General features: G+C 41.2%; 2 protein-coding genes across 9 annotated transcripts in view; both read left to right on the top strand.

Moving 5' to 3' along the window:
• Window positions 1-25,597, top strand: part of TBC1D30 (TBC1 domain family member 30) — a 104,816-nt gene that overhangs the window by 71,404 nt on the left and 7,815 nt on the right. For all 8 annotated transcript variants that reach the window (XM_030939275.1, XM_030939274.1, XM_030939276.1 and 5 more), the window contains 3 exons: window positions 19,401-19,513; window positions 21,538-21,677; window positions 25,351-25,557. In XM_030939275.1, coding sequence (XP_030795135.1) covers window positions 19,401-19,513; window positions 21,538-21,677; window positions 25,351-25,557 — 460 coding nt within the window. The remainder of the gene's footprint in view (window positions 1-19,400; window positions 19,514-21,537; window positions 21,678-25,350; window positions 25,558-25,597) is intronic.
• LOC104680824 (peptidyl-prolyl cis-trans isomerase A) lies at window positions 10,018-10,710 on the top strand. Its single transcript, XM_010386911.2, has one exon. The coding sequence runs from the start codon at window positions 10,064-10,066 to the stop codon at window positions 10,559-10,561; it is 498 nt and encodes a 165-aa protein (XP_010385213.2). The 5' UTR covers window positions 10,018-10,063; the 3' UTR covers window positions 10,562-10,710.

Raw genomic sequence — 25,597 nt, 5'->3', positions numbered from 1 at the left:
TGCTGTCTGGGTTACTATAATGTAGTATAATTTGAAGTAAAATAACATGATTCCTTCAGTTTTGTTCTTTTTGCTCAGAATAGCTGTGACTATTCTGGGTCTTTTGTGGTTCCATATAAATTTTAGGATCGCTTTTCTGTTTCTGTAAAGAATATCGTTGGTGTTTTGATAGAGATTTTATCAAATCTGTAGATTGCCTTAGGTAGTGTGGACATTTTAACAATACTGATTCTTGCAATCCATGAACGTGTTGTATCTTCACATTTTTTTGTGTCCTCTTTGATTTCTTTCATTAGTGTTTTACGGTTGTCATTGTAGCGCTCTTTCATTTCTTTGGTTAACTTAATTCCTAGGTAGTTAATTTTGTTTGTTGCTAATATAAATGGGATTTTAAAATTTCTTTTTCAGATTGTTCACTGTTTGCATATAGAGATGCTACTGATTTTTCTTTACTGGGAGACTTTTTATTATGGCTTCAGTCTTGTTACTTGTTATTGGTATGTTCAGGTTTTGGATTCCTTCATTGTTCAATCTTGGTAGGTTGTATGTCTAGGAATTTATCCATTTTCTCTAGATTTTCTGATTTATTGGTATACAGTTGCTCATAGCAGTCACTAATGATCCTTTGATTTTCTGTAGTTTCAGTTGTAATGTCTCCTTTTTCATTTCTGAGTTGGTTTATTTGGATCTTCTGTCTTTTTTTCTTAGTCTGGCTACAGGTGTGTCAATTTTATTTATCTTTTCAAGAAAACCAACTTTTCATTCTTTAATCTTTTATATTGTTTTTTCATTCAGTTTTATTTATTTCTGCTTTGATCTTTATTGTTTCTTCTACTAATTTTGGGTTTGGTTTGCTCTTGTTTTTCTAGTGCTTTAATATATATCGTTACATTATTTATTTGATGTTTTTCTTCTTTTTTGATGTAGACATTTATAACTATAAATTTCCCTCTTTGTACTGCTTTCACTGTGACCCCATAGGTTTTAGTATGTTGTATTTTCATTATCATTTGTTTCAAAAACATTTTCAGTTTCCTTTTTAGTTTCTTCATTGACCCACTGGTCACCCAATAGCATACTGTTAAATTTTTATGTGTTTGCACAGTTTGCAAAATTCCTCTTGTTATTGATTGTAGTTTTACTCCATTGTGGTCAGAGAAGATCCTTGATATTATTTCAATTTTTTGAATATTTTAAGACTTGTTTTGTGACCTAATATATGATCTATTCTTGAGAATGATCCATGTGCTGAAGAGAAAAATGTGTATTCTACAGGTGTTGCATGAAATGTTCTGTAAACATCTACTAGGTCCATTTGTTCTATAGTACAGATTAAGTTGGATGATTTTTTGTTGTTGTTGATTTTCTGTCTGGGTGATCTGTCCAATGCTGAAAATAGGGTGTTGAAATCTCTAGCCATTACTATGCTTGGGTCTATCTCTGTCTTTAGCTCTAACAATATTTGCTTTATTAACTGGGTCCTCCAGTGTTGGGTGCATATATATTTGTAATCATATCCTCTTGCTGAATTGACCGCCTTTATCATTACATAATGACCTTCTTCATCTCTTATTTTTTGTTTTGAAATCTATTTTTTTTCTGATAGAAGTATAGCTACCCCTGCTCCTTTTTTGCTTTCCATTGGCGTGGAATAACTTTTTCCATACCTTCATTTTCAGTCTATGTGTATCTTTTTTTTTCTTTATTATACTTTAAGTTCTGGGATACATGTGCAGAATGTGCAGATTTGTTACATAGGTATATACGTGCCATGGTGGTTTGTTGCCCCCATCAACCTCTCATCGACATTAGGTATTTCTCTTAATACTATCCCTCCCCTAGCCCCATACCCCGTGACAGGCCCCAGTAGGTGATGTTCCCCTCCCTGTGTCCATGTGTTCTCATTGTTCAGCTCCCACTTTTAAGTGAGAACTTGTGGGGTGTGGTTTTCTGTTCCTGTGTTAGTTTGCTGAGAATGATGGTTTCCAGCTTCATCCATGTCCCTGCAAAGGACATGAGCTTATCCTTTTTTTATGGCTGCATAGTATTTCAGGGTGTATATGTGCCACATTTTCTTTATCAAGTCTGTCATTGATGGGCATTTGGGTTGGTTCCAAGTCTTTGCTCTTGTGAATAGTGCTGCAGTAAACATATGTGTGCGTGTGTCTTTATGGTAGAATAATTTATAATCCTTTGGGTATATACCCAGTAATGGGATTGCTGGGTCAAATTGTATTTCTAGTTCTAGATCTTTGAGGAATCGCCACACTGTCTTCCCACAATGGTTGAACTAATTTACACTCCCACCAACAATGTAAAAGTGTTCCTATTTCTCCACATCCTCTCCAGTATCTGTTGTTTCCTGACTTTTTAATGATTGCCATTCTAACTGGTGTGAGATGGTATCTCACTGTGGTTTTGATTTGCATTTCTCTAATGACCAGTGATAATGAGCTTTCTTTCATATGTTTGTTGGCTGCATAAATGTCTTCTTTTGAGAAGTGTCTGTTCATATCCTTTGTCTACTTTTTGATGGGGTTGTTTGTGTTTTTCTTGTAAATTTGTATAAGTTCCTTGTAGATTCTGGATATTAGCCCTTTGTGAGATGGAAAAAAGTTTTCTCTTATTCTGTAGGTTGCCTGTTCACTCTAATGATAGGTTCTTTTGCTGTGCAGAAGTTCTTTAGTTTAATTAGATCCCATTTGTCTATTTTGGCTTTTGTGGCCATGGCTTTTGGTGTTTTAGTCATGAAGTCTTTGCCCATGTCTATGTCATGAATGGTATCACCTAGGTTTTCTTCTAGGGTTTTTATGGTTTTAGGTCTTATGTTTAAGTCTTTAATCCATCTTGAGTTAATTTTTGTGTAAGGTGTAAGGAAGGAATCCAGTTTCAGTTTTCTGCATATGACTAGCCAGTTTCCCCAACACCATTTATAGATAGGGAATCCTTTCCTCATTGCTTGTTTGTGTCAGGTTTGTCAAAGATCAGATGGTTGTAGATGTGCAGCATTATTTCTGAGGCCTCTGCTCTGTTCCATTGGTTTATATATTTGTTTTGGTACCAATACCATGCTGTTTTGGTTACTGTGGCCTTATAGTATAGTTTGAAGTTAGGTAGTGTGATGTCTCAAGCTTGTTCTTTTTTTGGGGGATTGTCTTGGCTATATAGGCTCTTTTTTGGTTCCATATGAAATTTAAAGTAGTTTTTCCTAATTCTGTGAAGAAAGTCAATGGTAACTTGATGGGGATAGCATTGAATAAATTACTTTGGGCAGTATGGCCATTTTCACGATATTGATTCTTCCTATCCATGAGCATGGAGTGTTTTTCCATTTGTTTATGTCCTGTCTTATTTCTTTGAGCAGTGATTTGTAGTTCTCCTTGAAGAGGTCCTTCACATCCCTTGTAAGTTGTATTCTCTTTGTAGCAATTGTGAATGGGAGTTCGCTCATGATTTGACTCTCTGTTTGTCTATTATTGGTGTATAGAAATGCTTGTGATTTTTGCACATTGATTTTGTATCCTGAGACTTTGCTGAAGTTGCTTATCAGCTTAAGGAGATTTTGGGCTGAGACGATGGGGTTTTCTAAATATGCAATCATGTCATCTGCAAACAGAGACAATTTGACTTCCTCTCTTCCAACTTGAATACCCTTAGTTCTTTCTCCTGTCTGATTGCCCTGGCCAGAACTTCCAATACTATGTTGAATAGGAGTGGTGAGAGAGGGCATCCTTATCTTGTGCCAGTTTTCAAAGGGAATGCTGCTCCCAGATTTTGCCCATTCAGTATGATATTGGCTGTGGGTTTGTCATAAATAGCTATTATTATTTTGAGATATGTTCCATCAATACTAGTTTATTGAGTGTTTTTAGCATGAAAGGGTGTTGAATTTTATCGAAGGCCTTTTCTGCATCTGTTGAGATAATCATGTGGTTTTTGTCATTGGTTCTGTTTATGTGATGGATTACGTTTATTGATTTGTGTATGTTGAACCAGCCTTGCATCCCAGGGATGAAACCAACTTGATCGTGGTGGGTAAGCTTTTTGATGTGCTGCTGGATTTGGTTTGCCAGTATTTTATTGAGGATTTTTGCATTGATGTTCATCAGGGATATTGGCCTGAATTTTTTTTTTTCTTGTGTCTCTGCCAGGTTTTGGTATGAGGATGATACTGGCCTTATAAAATGAGTTAGGGAGGAGTCCCTCTTTTTCTATTATTTGGAATAGTTTCAGAAGGAATGGTACCAGCTCTTCTTTGTACCTTTGGTAGAATTCAGCTGTTAATCCGTCTGGTACTGGACTTTTTTTGGTTGGTAGGCTATTACTGCCTCAATTTTGGAACTTGTTATTGGTCTATTCAGGGATTTGACATCTTCCTGGTTTATACTTAGGAGGGTGTATGTGTCTAGGAATTTATCCATTTCTTCTAGATTTTCTAGTTTATTTGCATAGAGGTGTTTATAATATTCCCTGATGGTTGTTTGTATTTCTGTGGGATCAGTGGTGATACCCCCTTTATCATTTTTTATTGTGTCTATTTGATTCTTCTCTCTTTTCTTCCTTATTAATCTGGCTAGCAGTCTATTTTGTTAATCTTTTCAAAAAACCACCTCCTGGTTTCATTGATTTTTTTGAAGGGTTTTTCATGTCTCTGTCTCCTTCAGTTCCACTCTGATCCTCATTTTATGAGGCCAGCATCATCCTCATACCAAAACCTGGCAGAGACACAACAAAAAAAGAAAATTTCCGGCCAGTGTCCCATTTGCTTGGTAAATCTTCCTCCATCCCTTTATTTTGAGCCTATATGACTCTTTGCACGTGAGATGGGTCTTCTGAATACAGCACACCAATGGGTCTTGACTCTTATCCAGTTTGTCAGTCTGTGTCTTTTAATTGGGGCATTCAGCCCATTTACATTTTTTTTTTTTTTTTTTTGAGACGCAGTCTCGCTGTATCGCCCAGTCTGGAGTGCAGTGGCATAATTTTGGCTCACTGCAACCTTTGCCTCCTGGGTTCAAGCAGTTCTCCTGCCTCAGCCTCCTGAGTAGCTGGGACTACAGGTGTGCGCCGCCATGCCCGGTTAATTTTTATATTTTTAGTAGAAATGGGGTTTCACCATGTTGGTCAGGCCAGTCTCGAACTCCTGACCTCGTGATCTGCCTGCCTCGGCCTCCCAAAGTGCTGGGATTACAGCCATGAGCCACTAGGCCCAGCCTAGCCCATTTATATTTAAGGTTAATATTGTTATGTGTGAATTTGATCATTATGATGCTAGCTGGTTATTTTGATCGTTAGATGATGCAGTTTATTCATAGTGTTGATGGTCTTTACAATTTGGTATGTTTTTGCAGTGGCTGGTACCAGTTTTTCCTTTTCATATTTAGTGCTTCCTTAAGGAGCTCTTATAAGGCGGGCCTGGTAGTAACAAAATCACTCAGCATTTGCTTGTCTAGGATTTTATTTCTCGTTTGCTTATGAAACTTAGTTTGGCTGGATATGAGATTCTGGGTTGAATATTCTTTTCTTTAAGAATATTGAGGGCCGGGTACGGTGGCTCAAGCCTGTAATCCCAGCACTTTGGGAGGCTGAGACAGGCGGATCACGAGGTCAGGAGAGCCAGACCATCCTGGCTAACACCGTGAAACCCCGTCTCTACTAAAAAAAATACAAAAAACTAGCCGGGTGAGGTGGCGGGCACCTGTAGTCCCAGCTACTTGGGAGGCTGAGGCAGGAGAATGGCGTGAACCTGGGAGGCAGAGCTTGCAGTGAGCTGAGATCCAGCTACTGCACTCCAGCCTGGGCAACAGAGTGAGACTCCGTCTCAAAAAAAAAAAAAAAAGAATATTGAATATTGGCCCTCACTCTCTTCTGGCTTGTAGGGTTTCTGCAGAGAGATCCACTGTTAGTCTGATGGGCTTCCCTTTGTGGTAACCCAACCTTTCTTTGGCTGCCCTTAACATTTTTTCCTTCATTTCAACCTTGGTGAATCTGACGATTATGTGTCTTGGGGTTGCTCTTCTTGAGGAGTATCTTTGTGGTGTTCTCTGATTTCCTGAATTTGAATGTTGGCCTGTCTTGCTAGATTGGGGAAGTTCTCTTGGATAATATCCTGAAGAGTGTTTTCCAACTCACTTCCATTCTTCCCGTCACTTTCATGTACACCAATCAAATGTAGGTTTGGTCTTTTCACATAGTCCCATATTTCTTGGAGGCTTTGTTTGTTCCTTTTCATTCTTTTTTCTCTAATCTTATCTTCACGTTTTATTTAATCTCTGATATCCTTTCTTCCACTTGATCAGTTTGGCTATTGACACTTGTGTATGCTTCACAAAGTTCTTGTGCTGTGTTTTTCAACTCCATCAGGTCATTTATGTTCTTCTCTAAACTGGTTATTCTAGTTAGCAGTTCCTCCAACCTTTCTTCAAGGTTCTTAGCTTCATGGTTCTTTAACTCGATGGAGTTTGTTATTACACACCTTCTGAAGCCTACTTCTGTCAATTCGTCAAACTCATTCTCTGTCTAGTTTTGTTCCCTTGCTGGTGAGGAGTTGTGATCCTTTGGAGGAAAAGAGGTGTTCTGGTTTTTGGTATTTTCAATCTTTTTGCACTGGTTTTTCCTCATTTTCATGGATTTATCTACCTTTGGTCTTTGATGTCGGTGACCTTCGGCTGGCGTTTTTGTGTGGGCATCCTTTTTGTTGATGTTGATGCTATTGTTTTCTAACAGTTGGTTGTTAGTTTTCTAACAGTCAGGCGTCTCTGCTGCAGGTCTGCTGGAATTTGTTGAAGGTCCACTCCAGACCCTGTTTTCCTGGGTATCACCAGTGAAGGCTGCAGAACAGCAAAGATTGCTGCCTGTTCCTTCCTCTGGAAGCTTCCTCTGGAAGGTGTCCCAGAGGGGCACCTGCCAGATGCCAGCCGGAGCTCTCCTCTATGAGGTGTCTGTCGACCCCTGCTGGGAGGTGTCTCCCAGTCAGGAGGCACGGGAGTCAGGGACCCACCTGAGGAGGCAGTCTGTCCCTAAGCAGAGCTCCATCCAGCGCTGTGCTGGGAGATCCACTGCTCTCTTCAGAGCCAACAGGCAGGAACATTTAAGTCTGCTGAAGTTGCGCCCACAGCTGCCCCTTCCCCCAGGTGCTCTGTCCCAGGGAGATGGGAGTTTTATCTACAAGCCGCTGACTGGGGCTGCTGCCTTTCTTTCAGAGATATGCTGCCCAGAGAGAAGGAATGTAGAGAGGCAGGCTGGCTAAGGCGGCTTTGCCGAGCGGTGGTGGGCTCCTCCCAGTTCGAACTTCCTGGCTGCTTTGTTTACACTGTGAGGGGAAAACCACCTACTCAAGCCTCAGTAATGGTGGACATCCCTACCCCCACCAAGCTTGAGCATCCCAGGTCGACTTCAGCCTGCTATGCTGGCAGCGAGAATTTCAAGCCAGTGGATCTTAGCTTGCTGGGCTCCATGGGGGTGGGATCCGCTGAGCTAGACCACTTGGCTCCCTGGCTTCAGCCCCCTTTCCAGAGGAGCGAATGGTTCTGTCTTGCTGATGTTCCAGGCACCACTGGGGTATGAAAAAAAAAACTCCTGCAGCTAGCTTGGTGTCTGCCCAAATGGCCACCCAGTTTTGTGGTTGAAACCCAGGGCCCTGGTGGTGTAGGCACCTGAGGGAATCTCCTGGTCTGTGGTTTGCAAAGACCATGGGAAAAGCATGGTATCTGGGCCTGAGTGCATCATTCCTGATGGCACAGTCCCTCAAGGCTTCCCTTTGCTAGGGGAGGAAGTTTCCCGACCCCTTGCACTTCCTGGTGAGGCGATGCCCCACCCTGCTTCAACTCACCCTCTGTGTGCTGTACCCATTGTCTAACCAGTCTCAGTGAGATGAACTAGGTATCTCAGTTGGAAATGCAGAAATCACCAACCTTCTTCATTGATCTCACTGGGAGATGCAGACCGGAGCTGTTTCTATTCAGCCATCTTGCCAGCTACCCGAGTCTGTGTGTGTCTTTACAGGTGAAGTATGTTTCTTGTGGGAAACAGATCATTGGGTCCTGTTTTTTCATCCGTTCAGCCACTCTGTGTCTTTTGATTAGAGAGTATAGTGCATTTACATTCAGTGTTATTGAGAAGTAAAGCCTTACTCCTGCCATTTTGTTATTTGTTTTCTGGTTGTTTTGTGGGCTTCTCTTTCTTCTTTCCTTCCTTCCTGTTCCTTTTTTGTGAAGATGATTTTTCTCTGGTGGTGTGCTTTAATTTCTTGCTTTTTATTTTTTGTGTATTGTATGTTTTTTGATTTGAGGTTACCATGACACTGGCACATACTATCTTAAACCTATTATTTTAAACTGATGACAACGTAACACTGGTTGCATAAACAAATGTGCAAAAAGAAAACTAATAAAAACTCCATACTTTAACTTTGACCCTCTGCTTTTTAACTCTTTGTTGTTTCTCTTTATGTACTATGTCTTAAAAAGTTGTTCTAGTTATTATTTATTGGTTCATTATTTAGTCTTTCTTTCTTTTTTTTTTTTTTTGAGACCGAGTCTTGCTTTGTTGCCCAGGCTGGAGTGCAGTGGCGTGATCTTGGTGCACTGCAAGCTCCATCTCCCAGGTTCAAGCCATTCTCCTGCCTCAGCCTCCCGAGTAGCTGGGACTACAGGCGCCTGCCACCATGCCTGACTAATTTTTTTGTATTTTTAGTAGAGATGGGGTTTCACCATGTTAGCCAGGATGGTCTCACTCTCCTGACCTTGTGATCCGCCTGCCTTGGCCTCCCAAAGTCCTGGGATTACAGGCGTGAGCCACCGTGCCTGGCCATCATTTAGTCTTTGTACTTAAGTCAAGAGAAGTTTATACATCACAATTACAGTGTTATCCTAAATTTGTATTTTTCTGTGTGCTTACTATTATCAGTGAGTTTTTTACCCTCACATGCTTTCTTCTTGCTCATTAACATCCTTTTCTTTCAGATTGAAGAACTCTCTTTAGCATTTCTTATAGGACAGGTCTAGTGTTGATGAAATCCCTCAGCTTTTGTTTGTCTAGGAAGGTCTCTATTCTTCCCTTATGGTTAAAGGATATTTTTGCTGGATATACTTACTAATCTAGGGTAGAAGTTTTTTTTTTTCTTTTGGCAGTTTAAATGTGTCATGCCACTCTCTCCTGGTTATGCCACTCTCTGCTGGCCTGTAAGGTTTCCACTGAGAAGTCTGTTGCAAGACATATTGGAGCTTCATTGTATGTTACTCATTTTTTTTTTTTTCGCTTGCTGCTTTTAGGATCATTTCCTTACCCTTGACCTTTGAGAGTTTGATTGTAAAATGCCTTGAGGGAGACTTCTTTGGGTTAAATCTGTTCTATAACCTTGTACTTGACTATTGATGTACTCCTCTTGGTTTGGGAAGTTCTTTGATATTATCTCTTTGAATAAGCTTCCTATCCCTGTCTCTTTCTCTGTCTCCACTTTAAGGCCAATAGCTCTTAGATTTGCCCTTTTGAGGCCCTTTTGAGGCTATTTTCTAGATTCTGTAGGCATGCTTCATTGTTTTTTATTCTTTTTTCTTTTGTCTCCTCTGTGTATTTTCATATAGCCTGTCTTCAAGCTCACTAATTATTTTACTTGATCAATTCTGCTATTAAGAGACTCTGATGCATTGTTCAGCGTGTTGATTGCATTTTTCAAGTCCATAATTTCTGCTTAACTATTTCACTCTTTTTATTAAATTTTTATGGTAGAATTCTGAATTCCTTCTCTGTGTTATCTTTAATTTCTTTTGAATTCTGTGTCTGAAAGGTCCCATATCTCTGTTACTCCAGGATTGGTCCCTGGTGCTTTATTTAGTTCATTTGGTGAGGTCATGTTTTCCTGGATGGTATTGATGCTTGTAGATGTTCTCTTGTGTCTGGATATTGAAGAGTTAGGTGTTATGGTCTTCACAATCTGAGCTTGTTTGTGCCTATCCTTCTTGGGAAGGCTTTCCAGGTGTTAGGACAGTCTTGTATTGCTACAAAGAAATACTTGAGCCGCTTTGCAGACGCTGCCGCCGAGGAAATTCTTGTAGTACTAGCCATGGTCAACCCTACCGTGTTCTTCGACATTGCCGTCGACGGCGAGCCCTTGGGCCGCGTCTCCTTCGAGCTGTTTGCAGACAAGGTTCCAAAGACAGCAGAAAATTTTCGTGCTCTGAGCACTGGAGAGAAAGGATTTGGTTATAAGGGTTCCTGCTTTCACAGAATTATTCCAGGGTTTATGTGTCAGGGTGGTGACTTCACACGCCATAATGGCACTGGTGGCAAGTCCATCTATGGGGAGAAATTTGAAGATGAGAACTTCATCCTAAAGCATACAGGTCCTGGCATCTTGTCCATGGCAAATGCTGGACCCAACACAAATGGTTCCCAGTGTTTCATCTGCACTGCCAAGACTGAGTGGTTGGATGGCAAGCATGTGGTCTTTGGCAAAGTGAAAGAAGGCATGAATATTGTGGAGGCCATGGAGCGCTTTGGGTCCAGGAATGGCAAGACCAGCAAGAAGATCACCATTGCTGACTGTGGACAACTCGAATAAGTTTGACTTATGTTTTATCTTAACCACCAGACCATTCCTTCTGTAGCTCAGGAGAGCACCCCTCCACCCCATTTGCTCGCAGTATCCTAGAATCTTTGTGCTCTCGCTGCAGTTCCCTTTGGGTTCTGTGTTTTCCTTGTTCTCTCCCATGCCTAGTTGGATTGCAGAGTTAAGTTTATGATTATGAAATAAAAACTAAATAACAATTGTCAAAAAAAAAAAAAAAAGAAATACTTGAGAATGGATAATTTATAAAGAAAAGAGGTTTAATTGGTTCATGCAGGCTGTATAAGCAGCATGACCCTGGCATCTGCTTGGCTTCTGCGGAGTCACAGGGAGCTTTTAATCATGGCAAAGGTAAAGAGGGAACAAACATGTCACATGGCCAGAGCAGGAGAAAGAGAGAGAGTTAGATGGTGGGTGGTGCCACACACTTTTAAATAACCAGGTCTTATGTGAACTCAGAGCAAGAGCTCACTTATCACCAAGGGAATGGCCCAAGCCATTCATGAGGGATGCAGACACCTCCTACCAGGCCCCACCTCCAACATTGGAGATTACAATTCAACATGATATTTGGGTGAGAAAAATATCCAAATTATCACTAGGTATTAGAAGGGACTTGGGCCGCAAGCCCAGTAATGCTGTGGTTTTTGCAGACTTGTAGAGGTACCACCTTGGTGGTCTTTGAGAAGATCTGGAAGAATTCTCTGGATTACCAGGCAGAGATTCTTATTCTTTTCCTTTAATTTCTCTGAAACATGTGGAGTTTCTCTTTCTGTGATGAGCCCTCTGGAACGGGGGGTGTGGTGATGCAAACACCCTGGTGGCCACTACCACTGGGACTGTGCTGGGTCAGACCTGAAGTTAGCTCAGCATTGGGCCTTGCCCAAGGCCCTGCCCTTCAAGATAGTGAGTTCCCCCTAGGCCCACGTGTATCTAGAGTTTTTTTCTGGGAGCCAGGGATTGGAGTTAAAAACCTTAGCAATTTACCTGATATTCTATTCTACTGCAGCTAAGCTGACACTGAAACTACAATGCAAAGTCCTTCCTGCTCTTCCCTCCCCATACCACAGGCAGAAGAGTTTCTACCTGTGGCCACCACCACCACTGGTCCATAAGGAGTTCTGCTGGGCCACCACCAATGTTTGCTTAAAGCCCAAGGGCTCTTCCATCAGCTTATGGTGAATGCCATCAGGCCCGGGATTCACCCTTCAGGGCAGTGGGCGCCTCCTGCCCCAGGGCAGGTCCAGAAATTCTGTCCAAGAGCCTGGGCCTGGACTCAGACCCCAAGGGCCTGCTTGTTGCTCTACCCCACTGTGGCTGAGCTGGTATGTAGGGTGCAAGAAAAAGTCCCCTTTACTTTTCCCTCTGCTTTTCTCAAACAGAATGAGTTTTTCACCATAGCCACCACAGCTGGGAATATCTGGGTCTCCCCTGAAACCAGCATGTCTCAGAGCTCAGGGCCCATGGCATACTCCCTGGATATGGCTGGTTGTTATTCAGGATCCAAGGACTCTTTAGTCAGCAGATGATGAATCCTGCAAGTGTTGAGTCCTTCCCTTTAAGGCAATGGGTTCTCTTTTGGCCCAGGGTGTGGCTAGAAATGTCATCTGGGAGCTAGGGCCTGAAATAGGGGCCTCATGACTCTGCCTGGTACCCTATCCTGCTGTGTCTGAGCTGCTATCCAAGATACAAGACAAAGTCCTCTTTACTCTTTATTCTCCTCTCCTTAAGCAGAAGGAAGGAGTCACTTTCATTGCTATGAGCTGCACTGCCTGGCATTGGGGGAGGGATGGCGCAAGTCCTCCCGTAGCCACACCAGCTTGTGTCTCCCTAGGTCATGTGCCACCCTAGTTCACTGGCTCTAAGGCCAGCCTAGCACTAGGAGTTGCCTAGGAATTGCAGTCCTTGTGTCCCAGACTGCTGTTCAGGTTTACCTAGGATCCCAGAGCACTTTGGCCTGCGATGGCGAGGCTTGCTGAGGAACTCAAGTTCAACAGCTGAAATGGGCGATTCCCTGCTGGCTAGGTCTGGTTCAGATGCTCCCTCTCAGTGTAAATGCTGGCTGAGCCCAGCACAACTTTGCTCTCCACTGTGACAGAGCAGCACTGAGTTCAATGTAAAGTCCTCCAGTCACTACACTCTCTCATCCCCAAGTGCACAGACTCTTTCTCCATGTCTTATGGCCACTGCCACGGGGATTGGGGAGGGGTGGCGTCCATGATTCAAGACTGTCTTTCCTCCCCTCCTCAGTGCCTGTTTCCACGATATGGAGTTCAAATCAGATATTGTGATTATTCACCTAATTTTTGATTCTTGTTATGGTGCTTCTCTGTGTACAGACAGTTGTTAAAATTTGGTGTTGCAGCAGGGGGCGTGAATGGTGTATGATTCCATTCTGCCATCTTGCCTGCCCCTCCATTTCCATCAAACTTATTAATTCATTAAGCAAACATTTATTGAGAATCCATGATTAGTTTTCTGCCTTTTCTTTTTCAATCAATGTTGAATCAAACCCAACTTGTAGAAGATGGCTGTCTTTCTAGATTCCCTCTGCTCTAATACGGAATGAATCTTTTACCATAGCCACTACAGCTGAGAATATGCTGGATCTCCCCTGAAGCCAGCATGTCTCAGAGCTCAGGGCCCATAGCATATTCCCTGGATATTGCTGGTTGTTACTCAGGGTCTTTAGTCAGCAGGTGATGAATCCTACCAGTGCTGGGTCCTTCCCTTTAAGGCAGCGGGTTCCATTTTGGCCTAGGGTGTGGCTAGAAATGTCATCTGGGAGCTAAGGCCTGGAATAGGGGCCCAGCATTTTGCTACCAGAGTAATGTCCATGCTTACTGCTTTGGTCATTTCCTTGCTCTACACTAAGTCCTTCAGCACTTCCTTATTACTAACTACAGTAAATAAAATGCTTCAGCCTGATTTTCTATGCTCTGTACTAACTTCTCCAAATATTTATCAAGAACCTCTAAATGTCAGGTAATGTGCCAGGTGCAGGGACACAGAAGAAAGCATGAGCTATGTCTTCGGGAGCCTATAGTCTCCTAGAACACAGTGTAGGGAGTGCACCGAGGGAGGTGTGCAGAGGGGCTGGGGGCTAAGGAAGAGAGAAGACCTCATCTAGCCTGGGGGGCAGGGATGGAGTGAGTTGGAGGAGAGGAAGTTAGGAAAACCTTTCTTGAGGGAATTCATGTCTGGTTTTACCTTTACAGAAGAATAGGAGTTGACTAGGCTGTGTGTGTGTGTGGGTGTGTGTGTGTGTGTGTGTGTGTGTGTGTAGGGGTGCACATATATGCAAGGGTGGTTGTGTGTGTGTGTGTTGAAGGCTCTTGTGCAGAGTGGAGAGTCAATTCGTGTTTGAGAGAGAAGCATGTGTCAAGGACTATTGATAACATACTGCATAAGTGTGAGGGGGACTGTCAGAAGGCTGGAATTCAGGTACTGGCTCATGGAAGACCACAATGCCTGGTAAGGCACTTGGACTTGACGTTTCAGGTCAGTGATTGAGAGATTGTACTTGCTGGAGTTCTAGGGCTTCTGTGGACCCTTTGGAAAGGGGAATAGAAGAGCTGTGGACTTGAAAGATTTTAAGGAGAGGAGGAAAATGTTTGAGTTTTGTTTTAAGTCAACTCCACGGGCAGCTCTGTGAAGGATGGATTTCAAAGGGACAAGTCTGACAGCAGGAAGGCCTGTGAGGAGGCAGTGAAGAGTGGAAACAGACTGGAACAGAAACAGCACTTACAAGGTGAAATTGACTGGACTTGGCCATGGAAAAGGGATACAGGGGTGAAAGAAAAAGTAATGGGGGAGAAAGGGCAACCCATAATCTTCTGGCTTAGAAGGAAGAGGGCAAGTTTCTGAGGGGAGGAGGATGGGCTCGTTTTCAGATAGGTTGCTTTAGAAGTGTACTTGGACTGCCCCGTCCCCAACCTATCCAAAGGTGTTCCTGCTATTTCACAGACAGATTCTATGGCACTGGTCATAGCTCTGTTCCCACCCAGGCCTCTGTAGGCCCTTGCTCCTTCCTGTGACAGGGCTTGTGGTCCCTCTGATGCTGCATCTGTGAAAATCCTATTTGCCCACCTGGATCCTGGATGCTGCATGCCACTCAATCTCTTCTCTCTCCCACTCCCCCGACCTCTGTTATCTCAGGACTCATGGATGATGGCTCTTCTGTACTCCTCCAGTACTGAAGATTCTTGTTTTTTTTTTTTTCAAGCATGGTCTCACTTTGTCACACAGACTAGAGTGCAGTGGCATGAGCATGGCTCACCGTAGTCTTGACTTCCTGGGCTCAAGCGATTCTCCCACCTCAGCCCCCCAAGTAACTGGGTCTACAGGCATGTGCCATCAGGCTGGGCTAATTTTTAAATTTTTTGTAGAGATGGGGTTTCACCATGTTGCCCAAGCTGGTTTTGAACTCTTGGGCTCAAGCAGTCCTCACTCCTCAGCCCTGCAAGTAGCTGGGACTACAGGTGCATGCCACCATGCTTGGCTAATTTTTTAAAATGTATTTTAGAGATGGAGTTTTGCCATGTTTCCCAGGCTGGTCTTGAACTCCTGGGCCTCAGGCGAGGCCTGCCTTGGCCTCCCAAAGTGTTGGGATTACAGGCATGAACTACTGCACCTGCTCTATTTTTCAAGTATATTAATTTTTTTTTTTTCTGTAAGTAGCAAGTTCCTTAATGTTAGGGGCTTCAGCAACATCTAGCTTAGTGCAAAGAATACAACTGGTTACTCAGTGAATACACAGAATCATGGAATGTTAGATCTTGAGGCTGTGGTTTTCAAACTGGACTGTGTAAGAAACATCCCAGAAGTGTATGAAAATTTGGCCCATGGGTGGTTCTGATACAGGTGGTTTTCAGAAAACACTTAGAGAAACACTGGCTTAAAAGAAACTTAAAGATCAATTAAACTAATTCTGTCACGTTGGAGAGAGGAAACCATGAGTTGGAGTGTCAGCAGCTTGTCGGTTTCTCAGGTTGTCTAGTGTCAGACCCAAGACTGCCCCCAGTTCCCCGACTCCTAGCCGAATGCTTTTCCTCACCACCCAACACACTGCTTCCGCCTATTCAAAAGATGTCTTTCTAAAAGCTGAAATCCTCTTTAGAAGAATAAGGCGACATCTCATTTCACTTACAGTTTAAACGTTGCCAGAAGGAATGAGATGTGTCGGAGGCCATCTTTGTCCTCTAGGAATTTCTAATCTTAGGTATTAGGAGAAGGAACCACTTCTTGACGCTGCTTAAAGTGGAAGAATCCTAGAGGGAGAATTGTAGGCTGTGGATTGATTGATGGGATTCCATTTCAGTAGCATCCCTCCTGTCGAGGAAAACATCTGCGTGAAGATGAACTAAGCCTAATTTTGTGCAACTCATGTTTTCATATTTCTTGTAAAGCATATCAATAATTACAAAATATAATGTCTTTTCAGTGCCTAAATATAAATATCTATTTAAGTGTATGTTGGTAGTTCAGATAGTAAATAGACTTGTTAGTTTTCCCTGACATCATAGAATGTTCAGGAGAGAAATGGTGAATGTCATTTCAAGCCATTCTCTTTCCTATATTCATTTTTTAAAATGTAGTACTGTCAGCAAACCCGAAATAGCACCAGATGAAAAATGTGGGCTGAATGTAAGGTCTTTATTTTTGAGCTGAAGAGATGACAGCATTCGCCCCTTTCAGTCTTTTCCCTTTCTTTCAGTTCTAAGTGCCATACTGAAAATCATATGCTGGGTTTTCCCCCTTGTAGATCACTGTTTTCTTATTAGCAATGGTCATTTTCATGTTTGTTTGGTTTTTTTAAATTGATAGGGTTAAAGAAACTGGAGGAATGCTGATTAAATAATGTACCTGGATATCAGTAGGATTTTTGACGATGCCTGTTGTAAATTCCTTGAGGGCATTGTGGAGAAAAGTTAGTTAAGATGCTATTATTAGGGTTTGTAGGTGCTTGGGAAGCCTAACTCAAAGTGTTTGTGACTGATTTCCTGTTGTCTGGTGGGAGATCTTATGTACTGAGAGGCAGGACTTTCCTTTGCACCCACTCTGTTCACTTTTTTCCATCAGTGATGGGGTGGAAATTACAAGGGTGTGGATGCTTGTTCAATACAAGGATCATGTGTGATTAATTAAATTGAAATCATCTGTCCTGCAAAACTGCGTGTGCCCATAACTGAAAGTGCTAAAGCTGTGCCTTTGTGACCATCTGTTGGAGATGCTCTGGAAGGGACTCCTGCTTGGGAGGGAGGTGGAACTAATATATTTGAATTCCTTTCTAACCCTGTGATTCTATTACTGTACCATATTTTGGCTCTAAGATGATTAGTCAAATCTCTTTCTTGGAATCTGTTGTAAATTTCCGACTTACCAAGGTGGAAGCCTAAAGGTTTTGGACACCCTGAATGCTATGTCAGTGTGCCAGGGATGCTTATGCTCCTGGGATAAAATGCCTTCAGACGTGAGACCTTCAAGTAAGTGAGTGAATATTTGGGAAGAACTACTATAAACAACTTTGTTTCAGGGATACTGATTTCTTCTTTGAAGGACTAAAAGTCAATGACAGAGAAAGGAAGACCAGAAGTGGAGGATGAAAGTGCAGTGGAGCTAGTTTTCTTTTTGGTCAGGTGTCTTTAGCTGAGTGGCCCCTGAGGGATCTTGCTCAGAGCCTAGACCATCAGCCCTGGCGCAGGGCAGGGTACAGTACGGGGAGGATGTACTTCCCTGTTCCTCTTATGAACTTCCTTCACAAGGCTGGATGAGGGAATTTACTGATAGCTTGTTACAAAACTGGCAAAATGAAACACAGGTGAACCTTTAGCTCATCATCCTACTTACTGTCTTTAATAAGATATGTTATTACACTTGTAAGGAATTTTGAAATTCTTAACATCAAAAATCTCACCTTTTAAAGTTGAATCCAAAGGACATGGGTTTCTTAAATGTCTGAACACATTTCTAAACTGTTAGAGAGGAAAAATAAGTTACATGAATGAGAGTTGATTCTTGGCCCAACTGTGGGATCACAGTTGGTGTGTGATGGTCAGACAGTTAGGGCAGTGCAGCTCCTACCCAGTCCCTAGGGAAGATGCTGTGCTCTGGGTCGGCTGCTGAGGAGAGGATTTCACATCTCTCGTGTTCCCTCAAAAGGGTATGTGGAGCTAAGACATGATCATACAAGCAAGCGGGGAAGAATTCTGCAGTGGCAGTGAGGTAGCTGTTGGATACCTTTGTGGGATCAAAGAACATGAGAGTGCTTCTGACTACATTATTAATAAAATTATATGAAGTGTTTTGGGCGTACAGATGTATTAAGAATAGTACAATAAAATCTACATACCCCCCACCCAATTTAAGAAATAAAAATTAACAACCATAGGAAAACACCCTCATATACTTCTCCCTGATCTTATCCCCATCTCCTCTCAGAGGTAACCACCATCCTGAGTTTCACACCCTTTATTTTTTAAATGAGGAAAAGGAGGCCCAGTGAGGTGGGGAACTGGTTTAATTTCACACTTAAGGCTAGTGAGAGCCACGAGATGCCTTCTGCTTCTTTTCTTGGGGCACAGTTTATTGTTAGTAAACCTGTACTCCTCAGACTTTTGGGTATAATCAAGTCTGGAGTGTCTGTGATAAGACAGCTTAGAGATTATGTTTGCAGTCCCTATAAGCTTGTAGCTTTGCACAGTAAGCATGGAGAATTGAAGAGAAGGAATTTCAGCCAACACCTATTTGTTTGGAATCTTGGGCTGGTACAGTAAAGTATAAAGGGATACCAAGACATCTGGGGACAGTAAGATGTACAGGTTATTAGAATAAAATTGCAGGGGACTGTCACAGTGGTGGCACTGAGCTATAAAATGAAAAAGCATCACAATCAAACCCCTTTCACAGCCTTCCTTTTGCTATATGCCAAATTAGACATCTTCTAAGCCTTCCTAAAAACAGTCCTGCTAACATAAAAAATACCATTTTAAAATATTTTCCTAGGAAAACATTATCAGGCTATTTCTTTGGCTTCTAGGAGAAATGAACATGTGATTAATATATATTTTCTGGTGAATAAGTACCAGGATTGAAGAAACATGTTTGGAGCTATTAAATTTTAATAAAAATAAGAAAGCGAACAATATTACTTTTCTATTGCTGATAGAATGATACATAATTTTGAAATTCTGGTGGAAGCCTGGGTGCTTTTCTGCATTTTTATTTATAGAGTTTTAACAGCCTAAGCTTTACACCCTGTCACTTTTTTCTTGTCTTTTTTTTTTTTCCTTTCAAATAACACCTAGCAATTTTCACCTAGAACTCATCCACAGACATTTAAAAAGGTGGTATCTTTGGAGAAAACTTGTAGTCGATCACAAGATCATCCACTAGACTTAATTTTATCCAGAAGGCTGACCTGACGTTAAATTTCTAAAAATCATCTAACAGAGCTGTGAAAAGTAAGACTACGTAGGAAGAACATTTTTGAGTTCTTTGATACAGAAGACATAGGGAGCTGTGGATTTCTGCATTAATCCATTTATCGAACAACAGGAGGAAATCAGACTGCCCGTGATTGCCCACTCTTGTTTACCAGTTGAATACCCAGCTGCAGCTGGATTGATTTGAGAGCTCACTGGGTCGTGTTTAATCATCTTCTTTTGTCTGTCTTGAAAGCAGATGTTGAAGTGTAATCTCTCCACTTGCTGTGTAAGGAGTAGTATCTGCCTCTTCACACTCGACTTCATAAAACTTTAATGTCTTTCCAGGATTGATAAGAGTTGGTGAAGGCTACTGTTTCAGACTTGGCATTTTTGCTTTTGTTTTTCAGACTGTTTATTCCATGGCTCCATTCCCTTTCCCACAATTGGCAGAGTTGAGGGAAAAATACACCTACAACATTACACCGTTCCCAGCCACAGTTAAACCCACCTCAGTTTCTGGGTAAGGTTTTTAAATTCCTCATTGTTTTCATGATGGAAGACTTAATATCTTAATTTGTTACTGTAAATTAATATTTATGAAGCCCCAGAGATATGTTAATTTGACACTTAGAATCTGAATGTCCCTTTCCAAATGGTTTTGATTTAAACTCAAGAGAGATTTTTAAAAGTGTACTTTCCAGAGAAATTTGGAACATAAACTGAAGAGATATTTAGCAACCCCAAAACTTACCTAATGATATCAAGTATTAAAAATCTCAATAGTTAAAATAGTGTGGAACCTGTACACAAGTACACAGATGAGCTGATTTAAAAACTGTGAAGACCAAAAATTGACAGTTGATAAAGAGTTTATCATATGAAAAATAAGCATATTGAATCAATGGTGAAAAGTTATACTATTTAGTAAATGATGATGGACTAATGGGAACTAATTTGGAAAGAAAATGAGAGTCAGAACTCATACTAGATGCCAGGATAAATTCCATATAGATGAATGTGTTAAATAGAAACAATGAAATAATAAAATTAGCATAAGAAAATGTGGAAGAATTCCTTTAGTTCTTTGAAATTGGGAAGGCCTTAATAACTGACTCAAAATAAAAAAAAAAAAAGAAAAAAATAAGTACTTTAAATATAATTTTCTGGATGATCCAAATGGAACAAAACCAAACCTCTACAAGTAGACTCAAAACTATCTGTGGAAGGATATTTTTAACTTACTATACAAAATAGGGACGGATATTGCTAATATATAAAATTCCTGGAAATTGATAAGAAAATGGCCACCCAAGCTGGGTGTGTGTCTCAGCACTTTGGGAAGCTGAAGCAGGAGGATCACTTAAGGCCAGGAATTCGAGACCAGCCTGGGCAACATAGCAAGACTCTGTCTCTACAAAAATTACAAAAATTAGCTGGGTGTAGTAGTGTGTACCTGTAGTCCTAGCTACTTGGGAGGCTGAGGCAGGAGGATTGCTTGCGCCCAGGACTTTGTAATAACATATTATTGGTAACACTCAAGTGTATACCATTAGCAGCCTGGTTCCACACTATGGGGTGTGTACATCCAGTAGAACTGTAAGAAAGCATAAGGAAGCTCTGTGTATGAATATGGAAAGGTTTCTTTTCTTTCTTTCTTTTTTCTAAACCTCACTTTGTCACCCAGGCTAGAGTGCAGTGGTACAATCATGGCATACTGTGCGGCCTTAACTTTCAGGCTCAAGTGATTTTCCCATATCAGTCTCCTAAGTAACTGGGACCATAGGCACGTACCTCCATGCCTGGATAATTTTTAATTTCTTGCAGAGACAGCATCTCGCTATGTTACCCAGTCTGGTTTTGAACTCTTGGGCTCAAGCAGTCCTCCTGCCTTAGCCTCCCAAAGTGCTGAGATTACAGGTGTGAGCCACTGTGCCCAGCCCGTAAAGATTTCTTATATGAATAAAGGCAAGATGCAGAAGAGCATATATAGTAAGCTAATAGTTATCCAAAAAGAAGAGAAAAATAAAAGCATGTAGTCATATTTGCTTATGTGTGCTCAGAGAAACTGAAGAATATGTAAGAACAAGTAACGATGATCACCTGTGGGAATTAGGTAGGAGATTCTCACAAGTGACCATGGTTACTAGTTTCAATGGGCAGAAGTTGGACAGAGATGGGAGGGAAACTTTTTATAAATCATGTAATTACATAAAATTCTTTTCTTTTTTTTTTTTTTTTTTGAGACAGAGTCTTGTTCTGTCATTGCCCAGGCTGGAATGCAGTGGCGTGATCTTGGCTCACTGCAACCTCTGCCTCCCGGGTTCAAGCAATTCTCTAGCCTCAGCCTGTCAAGTAGCTGGAATTACAGATGCACGGCACCACACCAGGCTAATTTCTATATATTTTTAGTAGAGATGGGGTTTCACCATGTTAATTATATGTAGTTCTATGTTAATTATATATGGCATTTAAACCATGTAACTGTATTATGTTTTGAAATACCTCTGGTTTTCTATTTCTTTTTTGTCTTTTATGTTTTTCAAGACGACATAGTAAGGCCAGAGACAGTGATGAAGAGAATGACCCAGACGATGAGGATGCTGTCGTTAATGCAGTGGGGTGTCTTGGACCTTTTAGTGGGTTCCTGGCTCCTGAACTGCAGAAGTACCAAAAACAAATTAAAGGTAAAGAGGTGGCTCTTGATTTAGATTATCAAGATGTATTGGTTTACTACAATAAGAGTAACACTGTGTCCTATAGATGCCTCAGTAATTTTCTGAACTGGTTACAACTATTAAAAGTCTTTATTAGGCTAGGCATGGTGGGTCATGCCTGTAAGCCCAGCACTTTGAGACAGGATGATCATTTGAAGCCAGGTGTTCTAGCCTGAGCAACATAGGGAGACCCTGTCTCTACCAAAACACAACAACAACAACAACATTAAAAAGTCGTTACTAGGCTGGATGTGGTGGCTCACGCTTGTAATCCCAGCACTTTGGGAGGCTGAGGCAGGTGGATCATGAGGTCAGGAGTTCGAGAGCAGCCTGGCCAATATGGTGAAACCCTGTCTCTGCTAAAAATGCAAAAATTAGCTGGGTGTGGTGGTGTGTGCCTGTAGTCCCAGCTACTCAGGAGGCTGAGGCAGGAGAACTGCTTGAACCCGGGAGGCGGAGGTTGCAGTGAGCTGAGATCATGCCATGCAGTCCAGCCTGGGCAACAGAGCGAGACTCCATCTTAAAAAAAAATTGTTACTAAAAGCATCTTTTCTGTTACTTTATCTTTTTATTATGTAATAGTTTCTCTCTGTATTATGTGTTACATGCATAATACACATTTCTTTTTCTCTATGGTGACTTTTGCTCCCATTCACTGGATTCAACTTTGTATGCTAAGTTCCTTAGCACAGAACCTGGCATATAGTAGATGCTTAATATACTCCATCTGAGTTTAATTTATTCCATACTGGCTTCTCTTACAATAGGATTACCCTTTAAATCAAAACATTATGGTGACCTCTACTTGAATTTCTTGAGTGACAAGAAACTCATTATTTTACAAGACACTTTGCTAGATTCTTCCCCTTAGTCCATGGTTTCTAGTTACAAAGAGATAACTTCCACCGACCCATTCTACTAATAGTTCTTCTCTTTGCTTTTTTTTTTTCTATTTGAAGGCATCACTGTTTATTAACTGACCAGATTACAAAAATAATCATGGTAGACCCCTTAGTTCATCCTTCTAATAAGCCTGTAGCTCTCCTCTTCCCTATTGCCAGCATTTCTACCTTCCACAAAATAGGAGGTCTTTTCCTTCATTCCACCTTGGGGAGAGGATAATTTAAGGGTCACAGGAAGTTACTGGCTTTTTTGAAGCCTTTTCCAACAGTATAGATCTCATGAATCAGATCCTCCATGCAGATGATGTCGTATTTACCAAGAGATTGAGCAAAGTGTTATCTGTCATGGCAATTTGCTTCTTATCAATTTTGCTATAATGACACTTGTAGATTAGTTCATTTACTTACTTTAGGTTTGGGTACGCTCATGCAATGTGTGGTTCTCCAATCCTTACCATGTTCATTGAAGCCTTGCTGAGCTTAACAAAGGTTCCATTGAAGATCTGACAAAGGCGAAGAAACTCTAACACCTTTCAGACCTTTGGGCTCACACCATTGATACCTCTGATCCTTAGGGAAAGTGACAGTTTGGGTTCTGCAAGAACATAGAAGTTGCCAGCTTTTCTTGCCCTCCTAGCCATTTGAACCTCAGTTCTGTCCATCTGCCTGTATTCCTTGTGGCTGTGTTTAGCTTTTTCATAGATAAGCTTCCTCCTTGCCCTTTGAAGCATCTTTTCAGCAAACTTCTTTCTCAGGTGCTTGATCTTCAGCTCTGGCAAAATCCCTTTGCTTTTTCTTAAGGGTTTCTGGCACAGCAGGCACCTTCTTTTTCTTCTCTTCGACACCATCCATGGTTCCAGCTGGAAAGGAGGATTCTTCCCTTTGGAAAAAAACAGAACAAGAATGCTTACTCCCTCTTCTACCTGATATCCCTTCAAATCTTTGAGGACAGCTATCATGTCCTCCAAAGCTTTCTCAAAGGCCCAAGTTCAGAATTTCTTTAAGCATGTCTCTTAAGTTTTTGACTTCTGGACCTCCTAATAGTCTATTAATTTACCTCTAGATATCCTATAATTTGGTAATGTTCCTCTTAAAATGTGGTGCTCTGAATCACATGCCATGTTTTATTTCATTTTTTTTTCTATGCAGAATAGACTTCTGTGGTCTGGACATTATCAATGGTATGCACTGTTTTAAAGTTTGTGGTTCTGTACGTCCTTTCTTGTCTTGGGTGGCAGCTTTTCTTTTAGGATATTTATTCTACCTCTTCTAGTTTGAAGACCTTCTCCTTGTTCAGAGAAGTTAGAAATATGCTGAAAGAGGACAGAAACAGAATAGATGTCAGGCACCTCTGTGTTATCTTTGTCATCTGCCAACTTTATACCACCTTCTTGAAGTCATGGGGCTATCTTCTCACTTTTTCGGTTCTTGTTTGGAAGGTAGGAGCAGTGGCAGCAACTGCTGCTGTTTCTAACCTTTGGTTGTGATCTTTTGGAATATTTCCTGCAAGCCTCAGCTTCTTTTGAGTTTTAACCTTTTTAATGGCTGGGCTCATGCTGTTTTATAAGTATGTCCTTGGTATGTGCTCTCCTCTCCTTTTAAATGGCTTTTAAAAATCTGAACCCAACAAGAGTCTTCTTGATTTCTGCAATGCCTTCTACCCCCTTTCTTATTGCTTGATTTTCAGCTTTTGATTTCTAGCCATAGGATCAATATGTATTTTAATGGTAAAGTTTTTGAATCTGGGTTTCTGTAGCCTGGGTCTATGTTTCATTTTTTTCTCTGTTTTTCTTTCTGGGCATTTTTGTGCTCTAGGATGACATGATTTCATCATTAGTCTTTCTTGTTGATTTTGCTCTGATTAGCAGTTTCTCTTTTAATTTCCTTCTCCTTACAGAAATGATTACAGTAAAAAAATGAAGTAAATTTCTGAGATGTTTAGCCTTTGTCTGAATAACACTGTCAGCAGATGTTAGGATAGTTGGAATCTCTCCATCTTTTTTTACTCTGGCTCCCATGTCAGTTTTACAAATTGTGCTGGAGAAACTTGCTCTCTCCCGCTTTGGCCTGTGCAGTCTGTGGGTTACTCCCACCCAGTATTGTTTCTCTTTCTTGGAGGTCATCTCAATTTTATTTAAGAGACAAATCTGCTAGTTGTAGCTATCACAGGAGCAGACACCACATCAGACATAACGATAGAGTGGACAAGAAATGTTTGTTAAATGAACAAAGCGTTCATTTTAGTGATACAGTGGTCTGAAGTCTTGATAATGTTATAAATTGTTACTATTTTTAATGTAAGAATAATGCACTTTTAATGACTGTCTAAATTCTACAAACCATCAATCCTGTATAAATCCTCATGCAGTTGTGTGGAAATCTGTACAATGATTTTAGAAATTAGGAGTTATATCTTTCTAAGGGAATCTTAGAAAATGGCAGTGATTTTTATCTGGAAGCAGTTGATGTTATGTCTATATAGCTAACAAACTGGTAACAAAATCAAACACTGAACCCACATAGCTCATGTCAGACCCACAGTTAGGTTAATAAGAAAATGCAGAAATATTTTCAGGAGCACATCAAAATAAGCACTAGACAAACTCTAGTATGCATTTTTTTCTGTGATTTAGAATTTAATGGAGGTTAAGATACTGCACTGGGTTGTAGTGTAATCAATTTCCATTTACTCCTGTTCCCCTCCGCTGACCATCTCCTTATGTCTCATCCTTCGAGTGCAGAGCCAAATGAGGAGCAGAGTCTGAGATCTAATAACATTGCAGAGCTGAGTCCAGGAGCAATCAATTCCTGTCGAAGTGAATACCATGCAGCTTTTAACAGTATGATGATGGAACGCATGACCACAGATATCAATGCACTGAAGCGGCAGTACTCTCGAATTAAAAAGAAGCAACAGCAGCAGGTTCATCAGGTGTACATCAGGGCAGGTAATGCGATTCTTCATCTGAATCAATTTCAACTGTATCT

Source organism: Rhinopithecus roxellana, chromosome 10 (genome assembly GCF_007565055.1).
Source record: "Rhinopithecus roxellana isolate Shanxi Qingling chromosome 10, ASM756505v1, whole genome shotgun sequence".
Classification (NCBI taxonomy): domain Eukaryota; kingdom Metazoa; phylum Chordata; class Mammalia; order Primates; family Cercopithecidae; genus Rhinopithecus; species Rhinopithecus roxellana.
This window is presented reverse-complemented; position numbering and strand designations above follow the sequence as displayed.